The sequence below is a fragment of the Thalassophryne amazonica genome, chromosome 2 (genome assembly GCF_902500255.1).
Source record: "Thalassophryne amazonica chromosome 2, fThaAma1.1, whole genome shotgun sequence".
In the NCBI taxonomy this organism is placed as follows: Eukaryota; Metazoa; Chordata; class Actinopteri; order Batrachoidiformes; family Batrachoididae; genus Thalassophryne; species Thalassophryne amazonica.
Window position 1 is genome coordinate 12220779 of NC_047104.1, and position 19233 is coordinate 12240011.

The window sequence follows — 19233 nt, forward strand, 5'->3', positions numbered from 1 at the left end:
AAGAAACAAAAAATACATTTCTGAGGAGATGAAATATAATCAGAACCACTTAAGTAATTAGCAGTTAGGTGGACTTCAGCACTCGTCCATCCGCTGAGATAACACCTCTACTGACCCAGAAAAATTCTGAGTTTGAGCCCTAATAAGACTTTGTGAGGTCATAAAGTGATCATACCACAAAATGAGACAAAACTCAAACCTCTTCTCAATGAAAAAAGGGTCAAAAGCTAAATTTACTGAACTCTTGCTGAAAAAGTGACTGCCTGTCTTCAAAATTTTATTGCAGTTTGTCAATCTTTTTTTTTTTTTTTTAGGGTGAACACAGAACCTCCATCTTCCTCCTCAGCTGGTTGGTAGAGACAACGAGCACAAAAACAAGTAATTCTAAAACTGAAATATAAAAATCAAGGAGACTTTATTCATACAAGGTGGCTCGAAACTAATGCTTCTACCACTGGGTTGGGTGTGGGTGTGTGTGTGTGTGTGGGGGGGGGGGGTGACGTAGCTAGAGAGAGGTCAGTAAACAGAAAACAGCAGCTTTCTCACTAAATGATCTATGAACACACTTCATAGGACAACCCCCCAACATAATGTCAGTCAGAAAATATAATTATTGTGGGAGCGTGGACCATCCACTTTGCACCCCCCCAATCTCCAAATATCTAGAAATAACCCAAACCAATGTTTCTTTTGAGTTCCACTGATGACCTCAAAACACAATAAAGATGTTCCCAAAAACATAACTGCCCTCAAGACAGACATCCAAGAGTGTTGCCCCCCCAAAAGAGATCACTGTCCAAACAGATTTTTCCTCATTAACACACAGTCAGCAAAATGAAGGAGATTTCCCGAAAATACTTCACAGGAAGAATGTTTTAGGTCACAATAAACGCATTTGTGCCTCCAGTCTGAAATTCTAAATGGTGCCCAAAGTGGTTGACAAATTACGTTTTCCATTCAAATGTGAGAAAACTGCATCACAGTAACAGATAATTAAGTTTTTAACAGGTCACATTTTGGCAGACATGCTGGACACCATCGTGAATATCTAGCTTGATGCCATTTTTTTTATTATTGGGAACATCATGATGGTGTTTTAACTTTTCCTAAGGAACTTTAAAAAGCTGAGTTTGATTGGGGAAGGGGGGGGGGGGGGGGTGACTGGGGATGGTCCTTGTTCAACCACTAATGAAGGTCACTTGAACAGAAGGTAACACGCACTGTGGACCAACACGAAGTCCAGTTGCTTCAGAGGAAACATCTAGACAAAGTAGTTTGTAAGGTACGTGTGCCAACATGCAGAGTCACAGAGACAGACAACAACCCTCTTCCTGAAATCCAAGAATCCTGAACAAGAAGGACGTGGAGGAGCCATCCAACAGTTGGATTCTGCGAGTCCTCGAGTCCTCAAACTTTTGACTGCTAACTAAAGAGCAAACTTGTTGCGGATGATCTCCCCACCCTCCACCTCCACTTGCTCATAAAGCCACTTTCTGTCGCAGCGACACTCAACCCCGCACTTGCGTGAGCCGCACTCCGGGCAGGGGTAGAAGCAGCCCATACAATCCACATCCAGACAGTCGCACATATCCTTGCCATTGCAGAGGAGTCGGCCTTTGGTGTCGTACACTCGGCTCTTTGTTGCCAGCATCTGCCTGCGGGTGTAAGATGGAACACTGGTGTTAGGGCGTGCCCTGTTGCCCCCGATGCCCTGCATCCCATCATGTGGTGGAAAACCAGAGCTTGTTTCACCAAATTTTGCAAAATGAGTTCATTCACTGGGGCACTTTTAGAGTTACTATTTCCCTTGATGCCCTTTGTTTGGTTTAACATGGGACATAAATGAATTCACTACAACATCGGTATGGGAATCTTGGACACTAAACAGTAAGAGACTAAGATAAGGAGTGTCACCTACATTGCAAAACAGCATCAAATTCAACACTGTGGCCATGAGGTGTGTTTCTCTATTATCCAGCATGCAGGTACCTCAGTTCTGAGGATCCCAGTCGCTAAGGGGAACCCCACGTTTCACCTGACTGAAGCAGATAGATGGCATTTTTACAGATTTGGGAATGGATTGGTTGTCTGCCTGGGTGGTTGCCATCCAGGACCCAAAGCGGGTCAGTGGCATTGAGGATGTGGCAAAATGCAGCATGCTCCCAAACCTGACTATGGCATTTCATAAAGAATCTTTAAGGGACACAAAGACTTTGTGATGCTGAAATCATACTATAATTTCAGCAATCTTTGCCTCTTCTCCTCCCAGGTCCTTCGGCAGGTTTCTACCCATCATTGTGTAAAGGTCAACCCTGCAGTTTTGTCTAAAGGGTTCAACCTGGCAAAGGTCAAGGAATCCATTTTGGACCAAAACTGTCACATGTATGGGAGATGCATTCTGGAATTTAAATAGCAAAAAGATCAATCATTCCAGAAAAGATCTACATCACTGGGGTCTAAGCTCAGATTTCCAGCAGGCAATGAATTGTGTTATTTAGCAGGAAATTCTATCATAAACAATTTGACCACATCCTTTGACTGCCCCTCACCTGTCAGTTAAGTGTTTTCCTCCACGGCCTCCTCGCCCACCCTGTGACAAAAACAAACAAACACGTTTTATCCCGAGGTGACGGAGGTAAGGCGATAGCAAATGTAGCTGCAAAAGGAACCAATTAGAGAACAAAAGCAAAATAAAGCGTGGTATACTGCTCCCCTCTAGTATGCTGTTGGTGAGGTTATAGTAAAGGTGATAATGGTAAATGGACTGCATTCAGCGCTTTTCCATCTGCATCAGACGCTCAAAGTGCTTTACACATTAATGCCTCACATTCACCCCGAATACCATGCAAGGCGCCCACTACACACCGGGAGCAACTAGGGGATTAAGGACCTTGCCCAAGGGCACTGAGCGATTTTCCAGTCAGGCTGGGATTTGAACCGAGGATCCTCTGGTCCAAAGCCCAACGCTTTAACCACTAGACCATCACCTCCCCTATGAAGATACTGAAGCCTACAAATTACTTATATAGCGGAAGACTGTCAGTTCACAATGGGCATGTGGTGTATTGACCCCCATTTTCAAAAAGATACTTCCTCTAGCAGAAACGAAATTTACAGCCGGACATGGATGAAACAGACATGGGAGAAAGTAAATACAGACAATCTGGGGATAGATGGGAGTTGCATTCACACAGACACAGGGCTTGCCCTGTATCTTTTTAGTGACCAGCGGGGCTAGCCTAGCCTAGCCAAAGTTATGGAGCCTAAATCTGTACCATCAGATATCACAAATTTTGAAAAGGTGGAACTCTGTTTCTCTGGGGGAGGGGAGACGAATCTGCTGCAGTCAATCAAACTCAAGCTCTCAGATTTTTCTGGTTCACAGGCTGAACTCTTGCCACATTCATGATTATGAAATTAAACAGCTCCATCTAGTGGCTTTGTGGCCTCCACTGAAACCATCTGATTATTTATACGAATTTATTGCATACAAACAGAAAAGCACATTTTTATTTTTGTGTGATACATATACACAGTATTTTCTGGAGTACAAGTCACACCCTATTCTGTATGTGGAACTCATTTTGTAACAGTGTTTCTCTGGGGTGAGTTTAGGAACAGGAATTCAGTGTAGCACATGTGCACACCATAGCCTGTGCTGTTACTTAACACAAAGGGCTTTCAATTCCATAAATAAGCACAATGAACAAACAAATGTGTGTTGGACAATATATGTCATGGGATTTGAGGCAGTTTGGACAAAATAAATCATCTAATGGACACAGATCACTGGCCTACGGCGTTGGAACCATGACAGCAAAACGGTGAGTTCATTTGTTTTTTAATCAGCTCTTTAATTTGGGACTCTCAGCACGGTGGCTTAGTGGTTAGCACTGATGCCTCACAGCGAGAAGGTCGTGGGTACAATTCCCGTGGCCTTTCTGTGTGGAGTTTGCATGTTCTCCCCGTGTGTGCGTGGGTTTCCTCCGGGTGCTCCGGTTTCCTCCCACATCCACAGACATGTGGGTTAGGTGGATTGGAGTCTTTAAAAATGTCCGTTGGTGTGTGTGTGTGTGTGGGGGGGTGTCTGTGTTTGTTTGTCTGTTTGTGGCCCTGCGACAGACTGGCGTCCTGTCCTGGGTGTACCCCGCCTCACGCTCTATGACTGCTGGGATAGGCTCCAGCCCCCTGCGACCCTTAATTGGACTAAGCGGTAGAAGATGGATGGATGGATGGAGTGCTTTGATTCCTGGGAAAGCCCGATATAAAACTTATGCATATTACACAAGTTTGCTTTTGGTTCATCATGATTGTTTTCTCCATATGCAATTTGCTTAGCATTTTAGGGATGGAAAGGTATCAGCACCATCTCACTTACTGGCCATGAATTTCTAATTTAAAAGCCAAGAAGGCCATCCTGGATACAAGAAAGACAATAACCAACCACACAGTCCTTTTACAAACCATAGTTCCTATTGAGGGGCTGAAGCTGGTGTGTATCCTGTACGCTCAGTTACAGGAAGTTTAAAATTTCAAATGAATGAAAGCTGTACATCTCGGGCCTGGACTCACTCGTGATCCTCCTCTTTTACTGGCGGCTTCTCTCGCTCTGTCTCTGTCTGCTTGCGTTGCCATTTGATTCACCACGTTCGTCTCTTTGGGCATCACACCTCTTTTCCGGAGTTCAATCTGGAGGACGGCCAAAGAAAAACTGGTTTGTTATCTACAGGTTTGTCATTGTGTCCCACAGCAGCCTGTACTCAAGATTCTTGAAATGGAGTAATATCTGCACCTGGTGGACAATTACCATTAATGCAGGTGCAATAGGATTTTGCCAGGAGCTCTAGTATTACGGTGTTTTAAAAAATGATTTACTGCATGATGGTGTGAATTTGCATTTTGCACCTTCGATGAATCTTGTCCCTGAGTGAATATGGTGGGCACCGCGTCCTCTCTCAGAAACTGTTTGCCATTGTAGTCCCTGAAGCAGTCGGGCCTGAAATGCTCTGAGCAGAGGCAGGTGTTTGTGGTTGGAATGAAATTTTTCATCCCCAGGCTGTGCACCCATTTGCCGGCAAGTTGAGGCTTGCTGAGAGGAAATCTGAAACAAAGAGGGCAGCAGGAAACAGTGAACAGTAATGCTGCAGTACACATTTTTGTCTCAATCGAAGGGATGTGTGACGGTCAAAATGCCAAGCGACGCCGTTAAAACTGCCACAACCTGATGGTTAGTCAGGAAAACACAAAAATGTCACAATACAGTGTAGGACTGAAACTACTGGGTACTTCTTACCAGCACTGGTGATGGTGCTGAAGCCCATCTGGTAGGAATTCTAAGATGTCACTCAGAGAGACGTCATGAGTCAGAAAATCTATTTTTGAATTACTTGAAAGCTTTAGCAGCACAAACAAAAATTTTCATGGCACAAACAAACAACAGTGCTATTTTAATATTTTTGAATGGGGGGGGGGGGGGGGGCGGCAGGTTCACACAGGTCACTTTCACTGCTCTAGAGTCTCACCACAGCTGGCTCCTTTCAACGCAAAGGAGTAGCGGCTCTACTCTGAGCTCCCCACAGATGGCTGAGCGTCTCCATCCCCTCCTTCCATGCAGGGTGGTATGTGTCTTCCTCAACCTCAGGTCCTCTACCAGAGGCCTGGGAGTTTGAGGGCTCTGCGCAGTATCTTAGCTGCTCCTAGGGCTGCACTCATGTGAACACAGACCTCTGAAGTTCTGCCTGGAATCTGCTGGAGTCACTCTTCCAATTTGGAGGTTACAGCTCCAAGTGCTCCTATTACCACTGAGACCACTTTGGACTTTACCTTCCCCATCTTCTCCAGTTGCTCCTTCAGCTGGTCTCCTTGATTTTCTCATGTTGCTTCTTTCTGATGTTGCTGTGAACTGGGATTGCCACATCGATCACAAATGCGGTTTTCTTTCCCTTGTCAACCACCACTATGTCTGGTTGGTTGGCCAGCAGCTGCTTGTCTGTCTAGAATTTGAAGTCCCACAGGACCTTATCCCTGTCTGTTGTCCTCAACCACCTTCAGCGGTGTCCCCTATTGGGACTTGGGGACTTCTAATCTGTATGCTGCGCAGATGTTCCTTTACGCAATTCCCGACACTTGGTTGTGCATCTCAGTGTATGTTGTCCCAGCTTGCATCTTGCTTACTATGTGCTGGACTGTCTCTGGGGCACATTTGCACAGCCTGCAACTTGGGACCTGTCAGCTGTGGTAGACTCCTTTCTCTATAGATCTGGTGCTAAGAGCTTGTTTTTGTGCTGCCATGATTAGAGCCTCTGTGCTGTCCTTTAGGCCGCCTGTTGTAGTCACTGGTAGGACTTCTTGATGTCAGCCACTTCCTTTCAGAGGTAGAAAACCCTGGCTTCAGTGAGTAAAAGTCCTCCCACATATTGCTGTGTACCTAAAACAAGTGATTTCACTGATTAGCTCATCTAACTACCTGAAGAGTTGAACCAATTAGAATCAGTTGGTTTAGTGAGTGCATCCATAAAAAATGTGGTCACACTTTTCCTCACTGAAGCAGTGGGCCACCCACCTTGTCATCCTCCATCTATGGATGGTACATCCCATGGAGGCTTGATCTTCCATGATGTGGCCTCCGCCTGTCCCTTATCACCATTTGATTTCAGCAGTCTGTGGCACTCTCTTCACAATTTATCTGAAGGGACCATCTTCCTGATGTGTTCACAGATGCCCCTTGTCTCATCCTGGACTGTGGCTTTGACACTTACTAATCCTCACCCTCCCTCTTTCTGCTGCTATCTATCTCCTCCTGTGGCCAACTTATTATATTCCAGCTGGATATCTAATGAAGAGTAGGGTCGTGATGGCTCAGCTCTTGTTCCTATGTTGAACTGGATGCTCAGTATCTGTCTTACTTTCTGGAGGCATTTGGCAGTGGACTTTCCTGCCTCCTGCAGTCGCCTCCTCCTGCAGACTTACCTGTCTACAGCCTCCACCTCCTCCTGCAGACTTCTCTGTCTACAGCCTCCACCTCCTCCTGCAGTCGCCATCTCGTGCAGCCTCCTCCTCCTTCAGCCTGACAATATTGGTGCTGCTCTACTCTGTTGCTAACTCACCTCACTTGGTGTGTTTTCTCTGAAGTGCCACACTGTGTTATTAAATTAACAGTTTTTTGCTCACTTTTGGCCTTCGATAAGCGCCGGTATCTTTTCAGCTCCAAAGACTTGTTGATGAAGTTAGCCTGACGGCTAATTTCTTTCATTTCCAAAGGTCTAATGTCCATCAAAGGTGGTGCTGCATATTATTCTTAATATAACAATATGCTGCATATTACTCTTAATATAACAATAAAACACTACAAAAAATTACAAAATGTGGTGGCGAATTAGAAAACACTTCAGATTATCAACAAAACGTCACGTTTTTTCCCCTCCACTTACCCAGAGAACACTTACCTATAAAAGCGAATCTCAGAACCTTTAATAAACTTGTTGTTGCAACCGGTTGCGGCACAAATAACCGGCATGGTGTCGCTAGCACGCAAACTATGTGATAATAACGAAAACTTTGTTGAAAATACAAAGAATAATCACACATGCAAAACCTGTTTACGTTTCCTTTATTAGTTTTTTCTTTTTCTTCTTCTTCTTCTTCTTCTTCTTCTTCTTCTTCTTCTTCTTCTTCTTCCACTAATAAACGGTAGACGCAGCAAAAGGGAACTGCTGCGCCCTCTAAAGGTAAAGTTTGAGTAAACGAATCAAATCCTCATACATAGAGTTCCTTGCGGTGCCGAAAATTAACTACAGTTTTTGTTGTTTCACATTGCTACACAGCGAATATGGATTTCGATGGAAGCTCTGTATCTTCATTGTCAGCAAACATTAAATTTATTTCCACATTCTACAAAGAAATCACTGCCCTCTACCGGCCAAACTGGTTTCTGCAAAGAAGAACACAAAAGACTAATATTATTCATAATTATTAATACTACTACTACTACTAATAATAATAATAATAACAGTAACAACAACAACAACAACAATAATAATAATAATAGACTTGTATTTCAAACAAAAGTTACAAACTGCTTTAGGACATACAATTAGGAAAAGAACACAAGACTACAAGAATACAATTTGAGGTACAGTCTTAGTACCTCAAATTGTACATGCATTATAATAAGAACATTTCTATTAAAACCCACATTATGAGCAGTAAAGGGTCTTTACAATTAGACACAAAGTAATACAATTCCAAATGCAAAAAGTAAAGGAGCAAACAGGCAGCATCACCGCAAAGTACTATATAAGGATCTTGAATTCAGTACATACAGACAAATGGCATGAAAGATGAAATCATGTGAAAGTAGCTATATGGTCTATCTTAAAATGTTACATCCAAATGGTTGAATTGAAGAATTAGATATATCCTGTATTGTGTGATACCTGTGTTCCATTCTTGAGTGTTCCATGCACATGTGGATGAAGTTTGTGTTGTGGCCACTGGTAAGATGCAGCTGTGCAGCATCGGTTTAGAGGGTGGCTCATGTTTATACCCATATGCAAGTTGCACCATACCAGGTGAACAGCATCCTGATGTACTCAGCAGTGAAAGAGAAATCCTTTAGCGAGCCTGTTCTTGTAACTCAGACCAGCAGCATGTAGGAACTTTGCTCTGCTCGTATTTCTTCCAGACTGAACTTGTAGGAGGCATGGAAGAGGGCTCCACTGGGCTTGGGTAGATCATACTTCATCAGGAAACAAGATATGCTTGTAAACGTGTAGAAGAATGACTTTGTGTCTGAGATTACTGCTTGTAGGAAGCTTAGGAACTTGATATGAAGTCTCGCCTCCCATGTGTGACCTCAACCTGGCATAAGTAGATGGCAGGAGCAATATGCTCAGGCAGAGATTGAGGGCATCTGAGGAATTTCATGTGGTAGTTGCAAGTGAGACTTCTTCAGAGGGATACCTTTGAGTGCGTATGGCATGCTTGGAAGAACATAGACATGTTATATATGCATAAGGAGACAGCTGGTCGTAACCCAATTCTACTATGAAGACCAGCTTCCATCATGGGCTATGCTGTATGATTGGCGAGTGATATCCCGTCTTCGATCAGGGCCAACGGGAACCAGCTCACCAGCTTTGCGGGTGGGGCCAGGTGTATAACGGTCTCATCTCCAATCTCTAGTGTCTGAATGCGATGATCTGAGACTTGCTGGAATGGATGATGTACTGACTGTTTGCCGAGAACTTGTACATTGGATTTGACATCCAAATGAGGGCCTCTTCATTGTTGGTGATGAGGATCAGGTCGTCAACGCACGTATGGGCTCCAATGAAGATGGGCACAGACTCCAGTCACTGCACATCAGATCCAAGAGGGTGACGGTCTAGGTAGGCCTATTTTGTTTTAACCTCTATGCTTGTTAATATTGCACGCGATGCATTGTGGGAGACATATTCCACATGAACAGGTATAAATTTTGAATTATTTATTCTGTAACTGATGACTCGTCTTATTTTGAAAGGACGGATGTATTTGGTGTTGGCTTTGTGCCTGATGACGTCTCCCCTTGAGTCACATGATACAAGCAGGCTAGCGAGCTAGGCTAACATGCTAGCACCAAAGCCACTGTCACCCGCAGCGGACCCAGCAGGTAACCTTAACTGAGGAGTGGCTGCAAAATCGGCAACTACCTGGTGAGTCTACACGTTTTGTACTTTCCTATCTCGTTGGCAATGTTCGTAAAACCAAGTTTGTCAAGATGGTTAAATTGAATTTGTGAGAGTTGTTTGTGGAGGCTAGCGGTGCTAGCCCTGAAGCTAATCCGTTCTACGTAAAGTCGTGATTTTAATATATTTTTTAACACTACTAACGCTACCCACTCCAGGATTACTTCTTTGAAATGTTATTAGCTGATGCCCACAAGCTTAACATATGCATATAGACAGACATACAGTTTTAGCTAATGTTAGCTTCAAGTCTGACCAAAGTATGCGGTCATTTCAATACATTAACACGCTTGAATTGTGGACTCGAGCACATTAAGTGTTTAATCCGAATGGTTAGAATGAGCGAAGAGTAAAACCACATGTATTTAAGGTTGTTCTCTTCACTAGTACTGAACTATTGCGATTTTTTCCCTCCCTGTTGTCTTTAAACGGTTTACATAACACGATTGCGAAACGACGGTACTGTACCCCTTTGACATGCTTTCTAGTCAAAAAGAAGAAAAAAACAAAATTTAACAAACTCATTAATATATTTGTAGTCCAGGTGTAGCGATGTTATTTTCGGTTGTCCGGATACATTCGACAACAATAATATAGAAAATTTAATACAGACAGGCTTGTGTTTTGGTAAAAACAAGATGCACTTCAGTTTTGTTTTAATTATATACAGTGACTGTTGCACAAACAATCCCATATAATGGCAGTAGTGAAATATGTAGCCATGAAATATGTATAAAATAAGCAGTTACACACAATTAACTATTCATATTTTCCTGGGTATAAGCAATCACTGCTTGCCTGAAAATCTGAGAAAACATTATATGATAGGAATGACAGTGATGTGGCTTGGGAATGTTTTGCGGTTTTATAAATTTCAGCTTATTGTTAACTGTAATAAGAATGCTTTAAGTATACTCTGGTGCTGCAACTAATGCTCTTCAGAAATGAGCAAAAATAGATGACACTCCTTGCAACTGCATACAGTCTTAATGCTGTTAATGTCTGTTTTTTGGTGTACTGTTTTTTTTTTTTTTGGGTGGGTGGGGGGTAATCTATAAAATATAAGAGTAAAGTTAATTTTCCGTAATTTCTCAGAGCTCAAGGTGACCTTTTGAAATTTCTGGCTTGTCCAAACCAGCAGGTCGAAGCTCACGTTTGGTTAGAAATGTTTGCATTCAGGTAACCCTGATGGTTCAGCTGCATTTATTTTCTGTTTATACATTCATTGGCTGCTTCATTAGGTACAGCTGCACAATAAAATTTTTAGTCAGTCAGTCAGTCAAATGCATAAAACTGTATATATAGTGCATCCAGAAAGTATTCACAACTCTGCACTTTTTCTACATTTTATGTTAGTCTTATTCCATAATGGAGTAAATTAAGTTTTCCATCAATTCTACTCACAACACCCCATAATGACAACATGAAAAGTTTATTGAAATTTTTAGTGTGTGTGTGTGTGTGTATATATATATATATATATATATATATATATATATTTGTGTGTGTAAATAAATAAGAAATGACATGTATATAAGTATTCACAGCCTTTGCCATAAAGCTCAAAATTGAGCTCAGGTGCATCCTGTTGCCACTGATCATCCTTGATGCTTCTACAGCTTAATTGGAGTCCACCTGGGGTGAATTTATTTGATTAGAAATAATTTGGAAAGGCACACACCTGTCTACATGTAAGGTTGCACAGTTGACAGTGCATGTCAGAGCACAAACCAAGCATGAAGTCAGAGGAATTGTCTGTGGACGTTAGAGATAGGATTGTCTCGAGGCAGAAATCTGGGGAAGGAAACAAACATTTCGCTGCTTTTAAAGTCCCAATGAGCACAGTGGCCTCCATCTTCCATAAATAGACGAAGTTTGAATCCACCAGGACTCTTGGCCACCTGTCTAAACTGTGTGATCATGGATGAAGGGCCTTAGTCAGTTTTGACCAAGAACCTGATGGGCACTCTGTCAGAGCTCCAGCATTCCTATTTGGAGAGAGGGGAACCTATCAGAAGGACAACCATCTCTGCAGCAATCCAACAATTGCTGGCGAAGGCCTGTATGGTAGAGTGGCCAGATAGAAGCCACTCCTTAGTAAAAAGCACATGGCAGCCTGCCTGGAGTTTTCCAAAAAGGCACCTGAAGGACTCTCAGACCATAAGAAACAAAATTCACTGGTCGGATGAGAGAAAGATTGAGCTCTTTGGTGTGAATGCCAGGTGTCATGTTTGAAGGAAACAGGCACCATCTCTACAGTGAAGCATGGTGGTGGCAGCAGGGAGAGATGAATGCAGCAATGTACAGAGACACGATGGATTAAAACCTGCTCCAAAGCGCTCTTGACCTCAGACTGATGGTTCATCTTTCAGAAGGACAGTGACCCTAAGCACACAGCCAAGATATCAAAAGAGTGGCTTCAGGACAACTCTTTGAATGTCCTTGAGTGGTCCAGCCAGAGCCCAGACCTGAATCCAATTAAGCATCTCTGGAGAGATCTGAAAATGGCTGTGCACTGACACTCCTCATCCAACTGGATGGAGCTTGAGAGGTGCTGCAAAGAGTAATGGCAAAACTGGCCAAAGATAGGTGCACCAAGCTTGTGGCATCATATTCAAGAAGACTTGAGGGTGTAATTGCTGCCGAAGGTGCATCAACAAAGTATTGAGCAAAGGGTGTGAATACTTAGGTATGTGATTTTTTTTTTTTTCTTAAGTCCTTTTTTTTTTTTAATAAATGTGCAAAAATGTTTTTCATATTGTCATCATGGGCTGTTGTGAGTAGACGTTTGAGGGGGAAAAAAAAATGAAATTACTCCATTTTGCAATAGGGCTGTAACATAACAAAATGTGGAACAAGTGAAGTGCTGTGAATACTTTCCAGATGCACTGTACGATTATGTATATAGAGATACTAAACAGCTGAATCTGCTACATTTCAAACCATCATCACAGTGAGGAAGGAAGGTAGTGATTTTTAAACGTGGTGTGATTGTTGGTGGCACATGGGCTGATTAGAGTAACTATTTCTCAAACTGCTGATCTACTGGGATTTTCATGCAAAATCATCTCCAGAGACTCCAGTATCTCATATAGCTGCTTACAACCACGATATGCTTAAAAGCACCTGTGAACACACCTCGCATTGTATGTACCTTGAAGCAGATGGGTGACTACAGTATAAAACCATACCGGGTGGCACTCACAGTGTTGTAATGGAGTGGAAACTGTGATGCTACCATGTCTGTTGTGGTTGACATTGTTTTATTTCTGAGAAATTCTTTTTTGGGGAAAAAGTGTTGGAAGTAGTCCATACCAATCACAGGGACAATCCAAAAATCAAAGTTTCTTTCAATATAGCAGCAAAATAACATGAGTAAACTAACTTATTATTATTGGTACAAAACATAAAATATGTCCAGCTCAGTGGTTTTTCTTAATTCCAGTTAGTCCAGTCAGATAGTTGAAAAGCAGTCCTGATGATGTAGTCCATAGCTGATGCTGTTCTTCATGTACAGACTGCCATATGCTTTTCTCAGTCCAGCAAGAATTTGCAACAAAAACATGCCGAGCTCTTCATTCGACAGCGGTTCCACTTCACTTCTAAGCTGCGAATACTGCAAATGCCTCCAGGAGGCTTACAGCATACTGGATTTGTTTTTTTTTTAGTTTGTCTGTTACAAGAATGAGCAGTGTCAATAAGCTCCCGCCATGCTTGTTTTTAAGTGTAGCTGCCACAAATTATTATTTTGATAATCAGCTAGTCACCGATTATTTTTGCAATTAGTCAACTAATCAGATCATACGTAAATTGCACCTTAATGCACCAGCGTGCAGCTGCTCTTATATAACCATCATTAGCTTTAAGCTTGTAGTGTTTAAGTGTGTGCTAACTCAAAGACAATTAAAATGACAGTTATTCAACTTTTACTTAGTAACAAATTCATCCATTGAAGAGGAACGTATTTTTTTAGCACTGTAACATAGCGTTCTAAAACATTGACGTAATCACATTTCCTATTCAAACATGACATTGCTGTTATAATGTTACAGCAAACACATGTAGGGCTGCAACAAACGATTATTTGGATCATCGATGAATCTGATGGGGTTTCGACACGATTAATCGGATTAGCGGGGAATTTTTTAAAAATGTGACAGGGAAACAATTTTTCTCTCCTTCCATCACTTTATTTAACAACAGAACATTATTTGAAAACTTAAAATACTTGAAAATCAACAAATCGTCAAATGTCCCTTGGCTGTTGAAATATAAAATAATAAAGAATAAAACAGTTTATAATAAAGAACAAAAATAATTATTTCAAATGGCATTGCTTTATCAAAGTGCTGAGTTGCCATAAAACAACATTAAAACATATAAATGTTATAAAATATATGGTGGGAAAAAGAGGTATTTTTGTTGCTACAAATGAGCAATTAGCATAACCAGTTAACCATAAAACCTAAATCAAAAACTGTAGCCTGACTCATTATATGTGCAACATTCTTTGTATAACCTGTAAACTATGTGGTCATTTCACAATGACACTTGTGACGCATGTCTCTTTCTCTAAAATTGTAGTGTAGCATTATTATTTATTATTAGTTATTATTGTTGCTATTATTATTAATATATAAATAAAAATAAATTAAAAAATATTATAATTTGTAATACATTAGACTCTTTTACGACAACAAACGCTGAGCCATTAATTATTATACAGAAAACAAATACACAAACATGCTGAAATGCCAGCAGCTTAATGCTAACTTTAACATTGAAAACGCCATAGACATGCTAACATGTTAGCATTGGTCCCGTTTTTAGGTTATAAAATACATCAACTGTTTCAGAAGACCATAACAGGTCAGTTTAACATAAAAAAGATAAATATTCCTCACAGAGATATGCTCTTTAGGTTTTTAGTGGGGAAAAATTAAGATAAAGTGAAATAAAACAAATGAAACCAACGAAGCAGCAGCTTGAAGCACTCCTTCATTGGTTCAAGATTCAAAGCAAAGCTCGGTTGATTATATGGAAGAAATGAAACATTTGTCATAAAACAAAGTTATTTAGCAACTAATCGATAACTAAATTAGTTGACAACTATTTTAATTGATTTTAATCGATTAACTCGATTAGTTGTTTCAGCTCTAAACACGTGTGCTAAGGCTAATAAAATCGTTATCGTTAATGTTAAGGTTTACAGCTAAGTAAGTGGCTCGCTGTAGACATTAATGTTGGCAGCTAACAAGCCAACAGAGACAACTCTCGCTTCGTCAGTATCAACCACAACGTGTTTCCTTCTCAGATGTTTCTGCATCGCCGTAGTACTTCCATGGAAGGCAAGTTCTGCCTTGCAGATTTTGCATTGCATGTTTTTCTTTTTAATTTGATAAAATGCTCCCGAACGTTTGAGCTTCGTTGACGGCATGCCATGATATTGTTTGGGCACAACTTTTCTGGTGACATCATGACTGACCCGGATTACCACTACTGTGCATGTGCATCAAGGACAGAAAGGCAGTGGAAGGTACAGGAGCAGTTTTGAGAAAAAGAAAAAAAAAGCTTAAAAAATAAACAATGACATCATTTATTAAATTAGTCACAGAATATTTTGATAGTCGATGTGATTGTGTAATTGTGTCAGCCCTATTTTTAAGCTAAGCGTCCTCGCAGCATACAATAGCATGAAACGCATATTACCAAAATTGCACGCAAAATGGAACACAATGGCAAATGGTACGAATATGTCACGTGAGATGCAAACCACTAATCAAATGACAAGGATCTATTCAGCAGTTTTATAAATGCAAGAGCATGTTAATAACTGCACTATGCAATTTTAGAGTTTGAGCTCTACCAACGATGCATTATTGACACTGATTTATTTCCTGTTCAGCAAGCTGTGGGGGGGGAGGATGACAAAATTGCCAGTCATCAAACTTCTGTTCCCAGGATAATCATTGAAAACAGTTTTGTGTCTGCCAAACACCATCAGTGATACAAACCTTTTCAACAACAATCATACTACATTTTCCATGACCAAATTAACCCGGAATTATGTCAGTCTGATGTTAGTCAGAGCAATTCTCGTGTGTGTGTGTGTGTGTGTGTGTGTGTGTGTGTGTGTGTGTGTGTGTGTGTGTGTGTGTGTGTGTGTGTGTGTGTGTGTGTGTGTGTGTGTGTGTGTGTGTGTGTGTTTCCATATGGAATCTTCCATTCTGTTGGAACCATTCCGCTCAACCAAGGGCGCAATTTAGAACTAGAAATTGGGGGGACAAAGTGCGAGGCCCATAGGCCGGGGGTCTGGGGCTGCTTTAGGCCCCTTGAAGCTAACGGTTTCTAGATGAGCTCAGATGCATTCTGAGCATCCAGAACAGTAATTATAATGTTTTGAGAAGACCATAAAGTGGACACCATTTGACTTGTGCGATTTGAAACTGTGGATATAAGTACTTTATTCTGAGAATAGCCAGCATTGATTTTATTAACATCCTGGTGTAAATAAGGTATCGGCACATGTGTAGAACTCAAAAAGAATGATAGGTTGAGTTTTCATTAAAAAAAACAACTGCAATGTGGTAAAATGTATTCATAAATATGAAAGAACAGGCTCTTAATTGCATACTGTATTTTTTTTCCTCAAGATTTGTTTTTGCATACGTTTGAAAAAACAACAGATCATAAGTTTAGGATAAATTACTTATCATGAATTTAATTTTCGAAGTGGCGCTAATGACAACACTCATACTGAACATAATTTTGCTTGCATAGCTTGATTTTGTAGATCAAGCAATAATTGCAGATGGGCTTTATGAGGTCCCACATAGCTTTTCTGATTTCCTTTTCTAACTTTCAGAATTTAGTAAAGTAGCATATAGCATATAGTAGCATTGATACTCATGTGTAGACACTAGTCCCTAGAGGCAACTATTTTTGGTTTGAAATCTGGGCAAATGCAGTCCCAAAAAATTCCAAATGTGACAAAGAAGAAACAGGTGCTGTAAACAAGTCAGTGCTGCTAAAAATACAAATTTGTAGAAAAAAAAATACTGTTCTGAAATGGTTTGCGCATAAGACTGGCATAGCATGTTTATATATATATATATATATATATATATATATATATATATATATATAAATATATATATATATAACTCCTGTTAAAAGGGAGTTTTTCCTTCCCACTGTCGCCAAGTGCTTGCTCACGGGGGGTCGTTTTGACCGTTGGGGTTTTTCTGTAATTACTGCATGGCTTTTGCCTTACAATATAAAGCGCCTTGGGGCAACTGTTTGTTGTGATTTGGCGCTATATAAATAAAATGATTTGATTTGATATATGTCAGAAGGTGGTGGGGACATACAATATTCTGTCCCCCCTGGTTGAAAAGGTGGGGGAGACATGTTCCCCCTATCCCCCACCAAATTGCACCCATGCGCTCGACATGGTTTGTGTAACCTGTTGCAAACTTCTGTCTGCAACTGCATATTTGCAACACATTTTCATATCTATCAGCTGCTGCTGGGTTGCTTCTGAGATGTACTTAATAGACATTAATGAAGTCTAACAGTTGTCTGCTGATTTCCCATTATTATCACTTGTTCATATGTGCTTGCATGCTCAGGTAAGAAATCAAAATCTGCTGTGTCAGCGGAGCAAGACCGGGTGGGAAATATCTGTTTTCACAGTACCAACGGATGTAACTCTCCATGGTGAAGCAAAATGGTCTCCAACAGTCAGCAACAAATTGGTGTGAAAACAGTGAGTCAGTACTTTCAGGGGTCACTGTTTCCAAAGTGGACCCATGTTCCCACAGACTCTCTGATGGAAGTGAAATCAACCAGATATTTTTGGTTATTATGCTAAGAATTGTAAAAGGCCACCACCCTACAAATTCCATGTGCTAACAGAGAACAGAAACTTGTTCCAACAGGGTGTTGTTGGTGAACCCTTTGTGGTAAAAAGCTGTTCCAGTTGCCTGTGCCCAACATGCATTTTACTTTATTTTTTATTTTATTTTATTTTTGTCTCAGTTGTTGTATTTGACTGATATACGTAAATATGACCATGTTGGTTTGAAAAGTCGACTGACAATGGTGGTCCCTTTTTAGGAATAATTTTTTTTTTTTTAAGTGTTGAGATAAAATACTGTTATTTGGCATAATTCTCAACCTCATTATTGGACATTATTTGAAACAAGTTCACTTCTTATATGAATAGAAAAACAAAGTTTGCCTTCTTAAAATTTTTTTTAAATGACCCGGAGTTAAGGTTAGGAACATTCGGTCAGACCCGTTAACTTGTTTTATCACAAACATTTTATAGACTTAAAAACATTATGTAAGCAATAACTGATCAATTCTCTTGGATGTAGTTAAACATTCTGACATGATTGTGTTTTCTGTCATTATTTTGTTGATGAGTTCTCTTCCTGTATTAAAACACACAAGGACAAAGGTAACTGATAAGATGGAGAGGACGTTGGACTTGAACTGCTTTGGGAGGAGCGTTCAGTTAAAGCAGAAGGGTTTTACAGCTGAAGATTATGAATTCACTCAATAAAATACGCCAGCCATACCTGAAGCATGTGTTTGTTAAATCATAGCTAAATCTTAAATTTTAAAGAATATTTGTCTCCATGCTCTGGGCACGTGGTTTGTACAACTGATTGGTGGTGGTTGATGTGATATTGGTTGGTGGTTTTGTAGATATTCAACTTGTTTACGTTCTTGATGTGACCAGAAAAACTGTTGTGAAGACAAATTGTTCTGGGCTGTGTTTTTTTTTTTTTTTTTTTTTTTAAAGACTCAGCTTAAATAGGTGAACTGAAACAGACTGGAGAACTCTGGTGTTGCTAATACTCGTAACCTGTGGTCTTTCCCTGTTTTTCTGTCTTCCTCACCCCCCCCCCCCCCCCCCCCCCCCCCCCAGGGCCATTGGAGAAAGTGTCAGGTCCCTTTCCTGCTTGCTCTGTTCGACCTATCGAGTCATTAAACATCTGTCAACTAAGTTACCAGCATTTTGTCGGCTTCAAGGCTCATCCGCCAATCAAGACGTCCAAGAACGGCGAGATAAATTGAGGTTATGGAGTCAAACAGCCAACATGGATAGACTATAGGAATCAGAGGTAAGGACGCTCTAGTACTCAGCTTGTGTTTAAAAAAAATAAAGAAACTACCACGCTATCCTTTTTCAGAATTAAAATGGTGTACCTCGTTGTTTTAGTGCACAAACAGGACGAAAACAATACTGGGATGAAATCACTTTTTAAAATATACAAATATTCACCTCAGAGTCAGATGCTCTTGTTTTTCTGTCATACGTATTAAGTCATAGCCACCTTTCCCTTTATTTTAGGTTGTTATACACTGAGTCAGAGCTCTATTGAGCTGAGTATTCCATTAACTTTAACTAGTAATGACTTCATGACTTTCTTTGCTAACAAAATTTTAACTATTAGAGAAAAAATTACTCATAACCATCCCAAAGACGTATCGT

At 40.7% G+C, this 19233-nt stretch overlaps 2 protein-coding genes across 3 annotated transcripts in view; one reads left to right on the plus strand and one right to left on the minus strand.

The window, feature by feature from the left end:
* Positions 1 to 1173: 1173 nt before the first annotated feature.
* Positions 1174 to 7631, minus strand: arl14ep (ADP-ribosylation factor-like 14 effector protein). Of its 2 annotated transcripts, XM_034183648.1 has the most exons (6): positions 7446 to 7631; positions 4906 to 5101; positions 4573 to 4689; positions 2550 to 2590; positions 1381 to 1655; positions 1174 to 1185 (listed from the first exon to the last, which is right to left on the minus strand). In XM_034183648.1, exons 1-5 carry the CDS (start codon positions 7514 to 7516, stop codon positions 1427 to 1429), a joined length of 654 nt encoding a protein of 217 aa, XP_034039539.1. In that variant the 5' UTR covers positions 7517 to 7631; the 3' UTR covers positions 1174 to 1185; positions 1381 to 1426. The 2 variants fall into 2 exon arrangements, with proteins under 2 accessions (XP_034039539.1, XP_034039533.1); XM_034183642.1 differs by lacking the exon at positions 1174 to 1185 and having other exon boundaries at positions 1371 to 1655.
* A 1924-nt stretch (positions 7632 to 9555) lies between these two features.
* nr1h3 (nuclear receptor subfamily 1, group H, member 3) overlaps positions 9556 to 19233 on the plus strand; it is a 33649-nt gene continuing 23971 nt past the window's right edge. The window contains exons 1-2 of the mRNA XM_034183658.1: positions 9556 to 9695; positions 18667 to 18862. The gene's annotated coding sequence lies outside the window, so the exon portion shown is untranslated. The remainder of the gene's footprint in view (positions 9696 to 18666; positions 18863 to 19233) is intronic.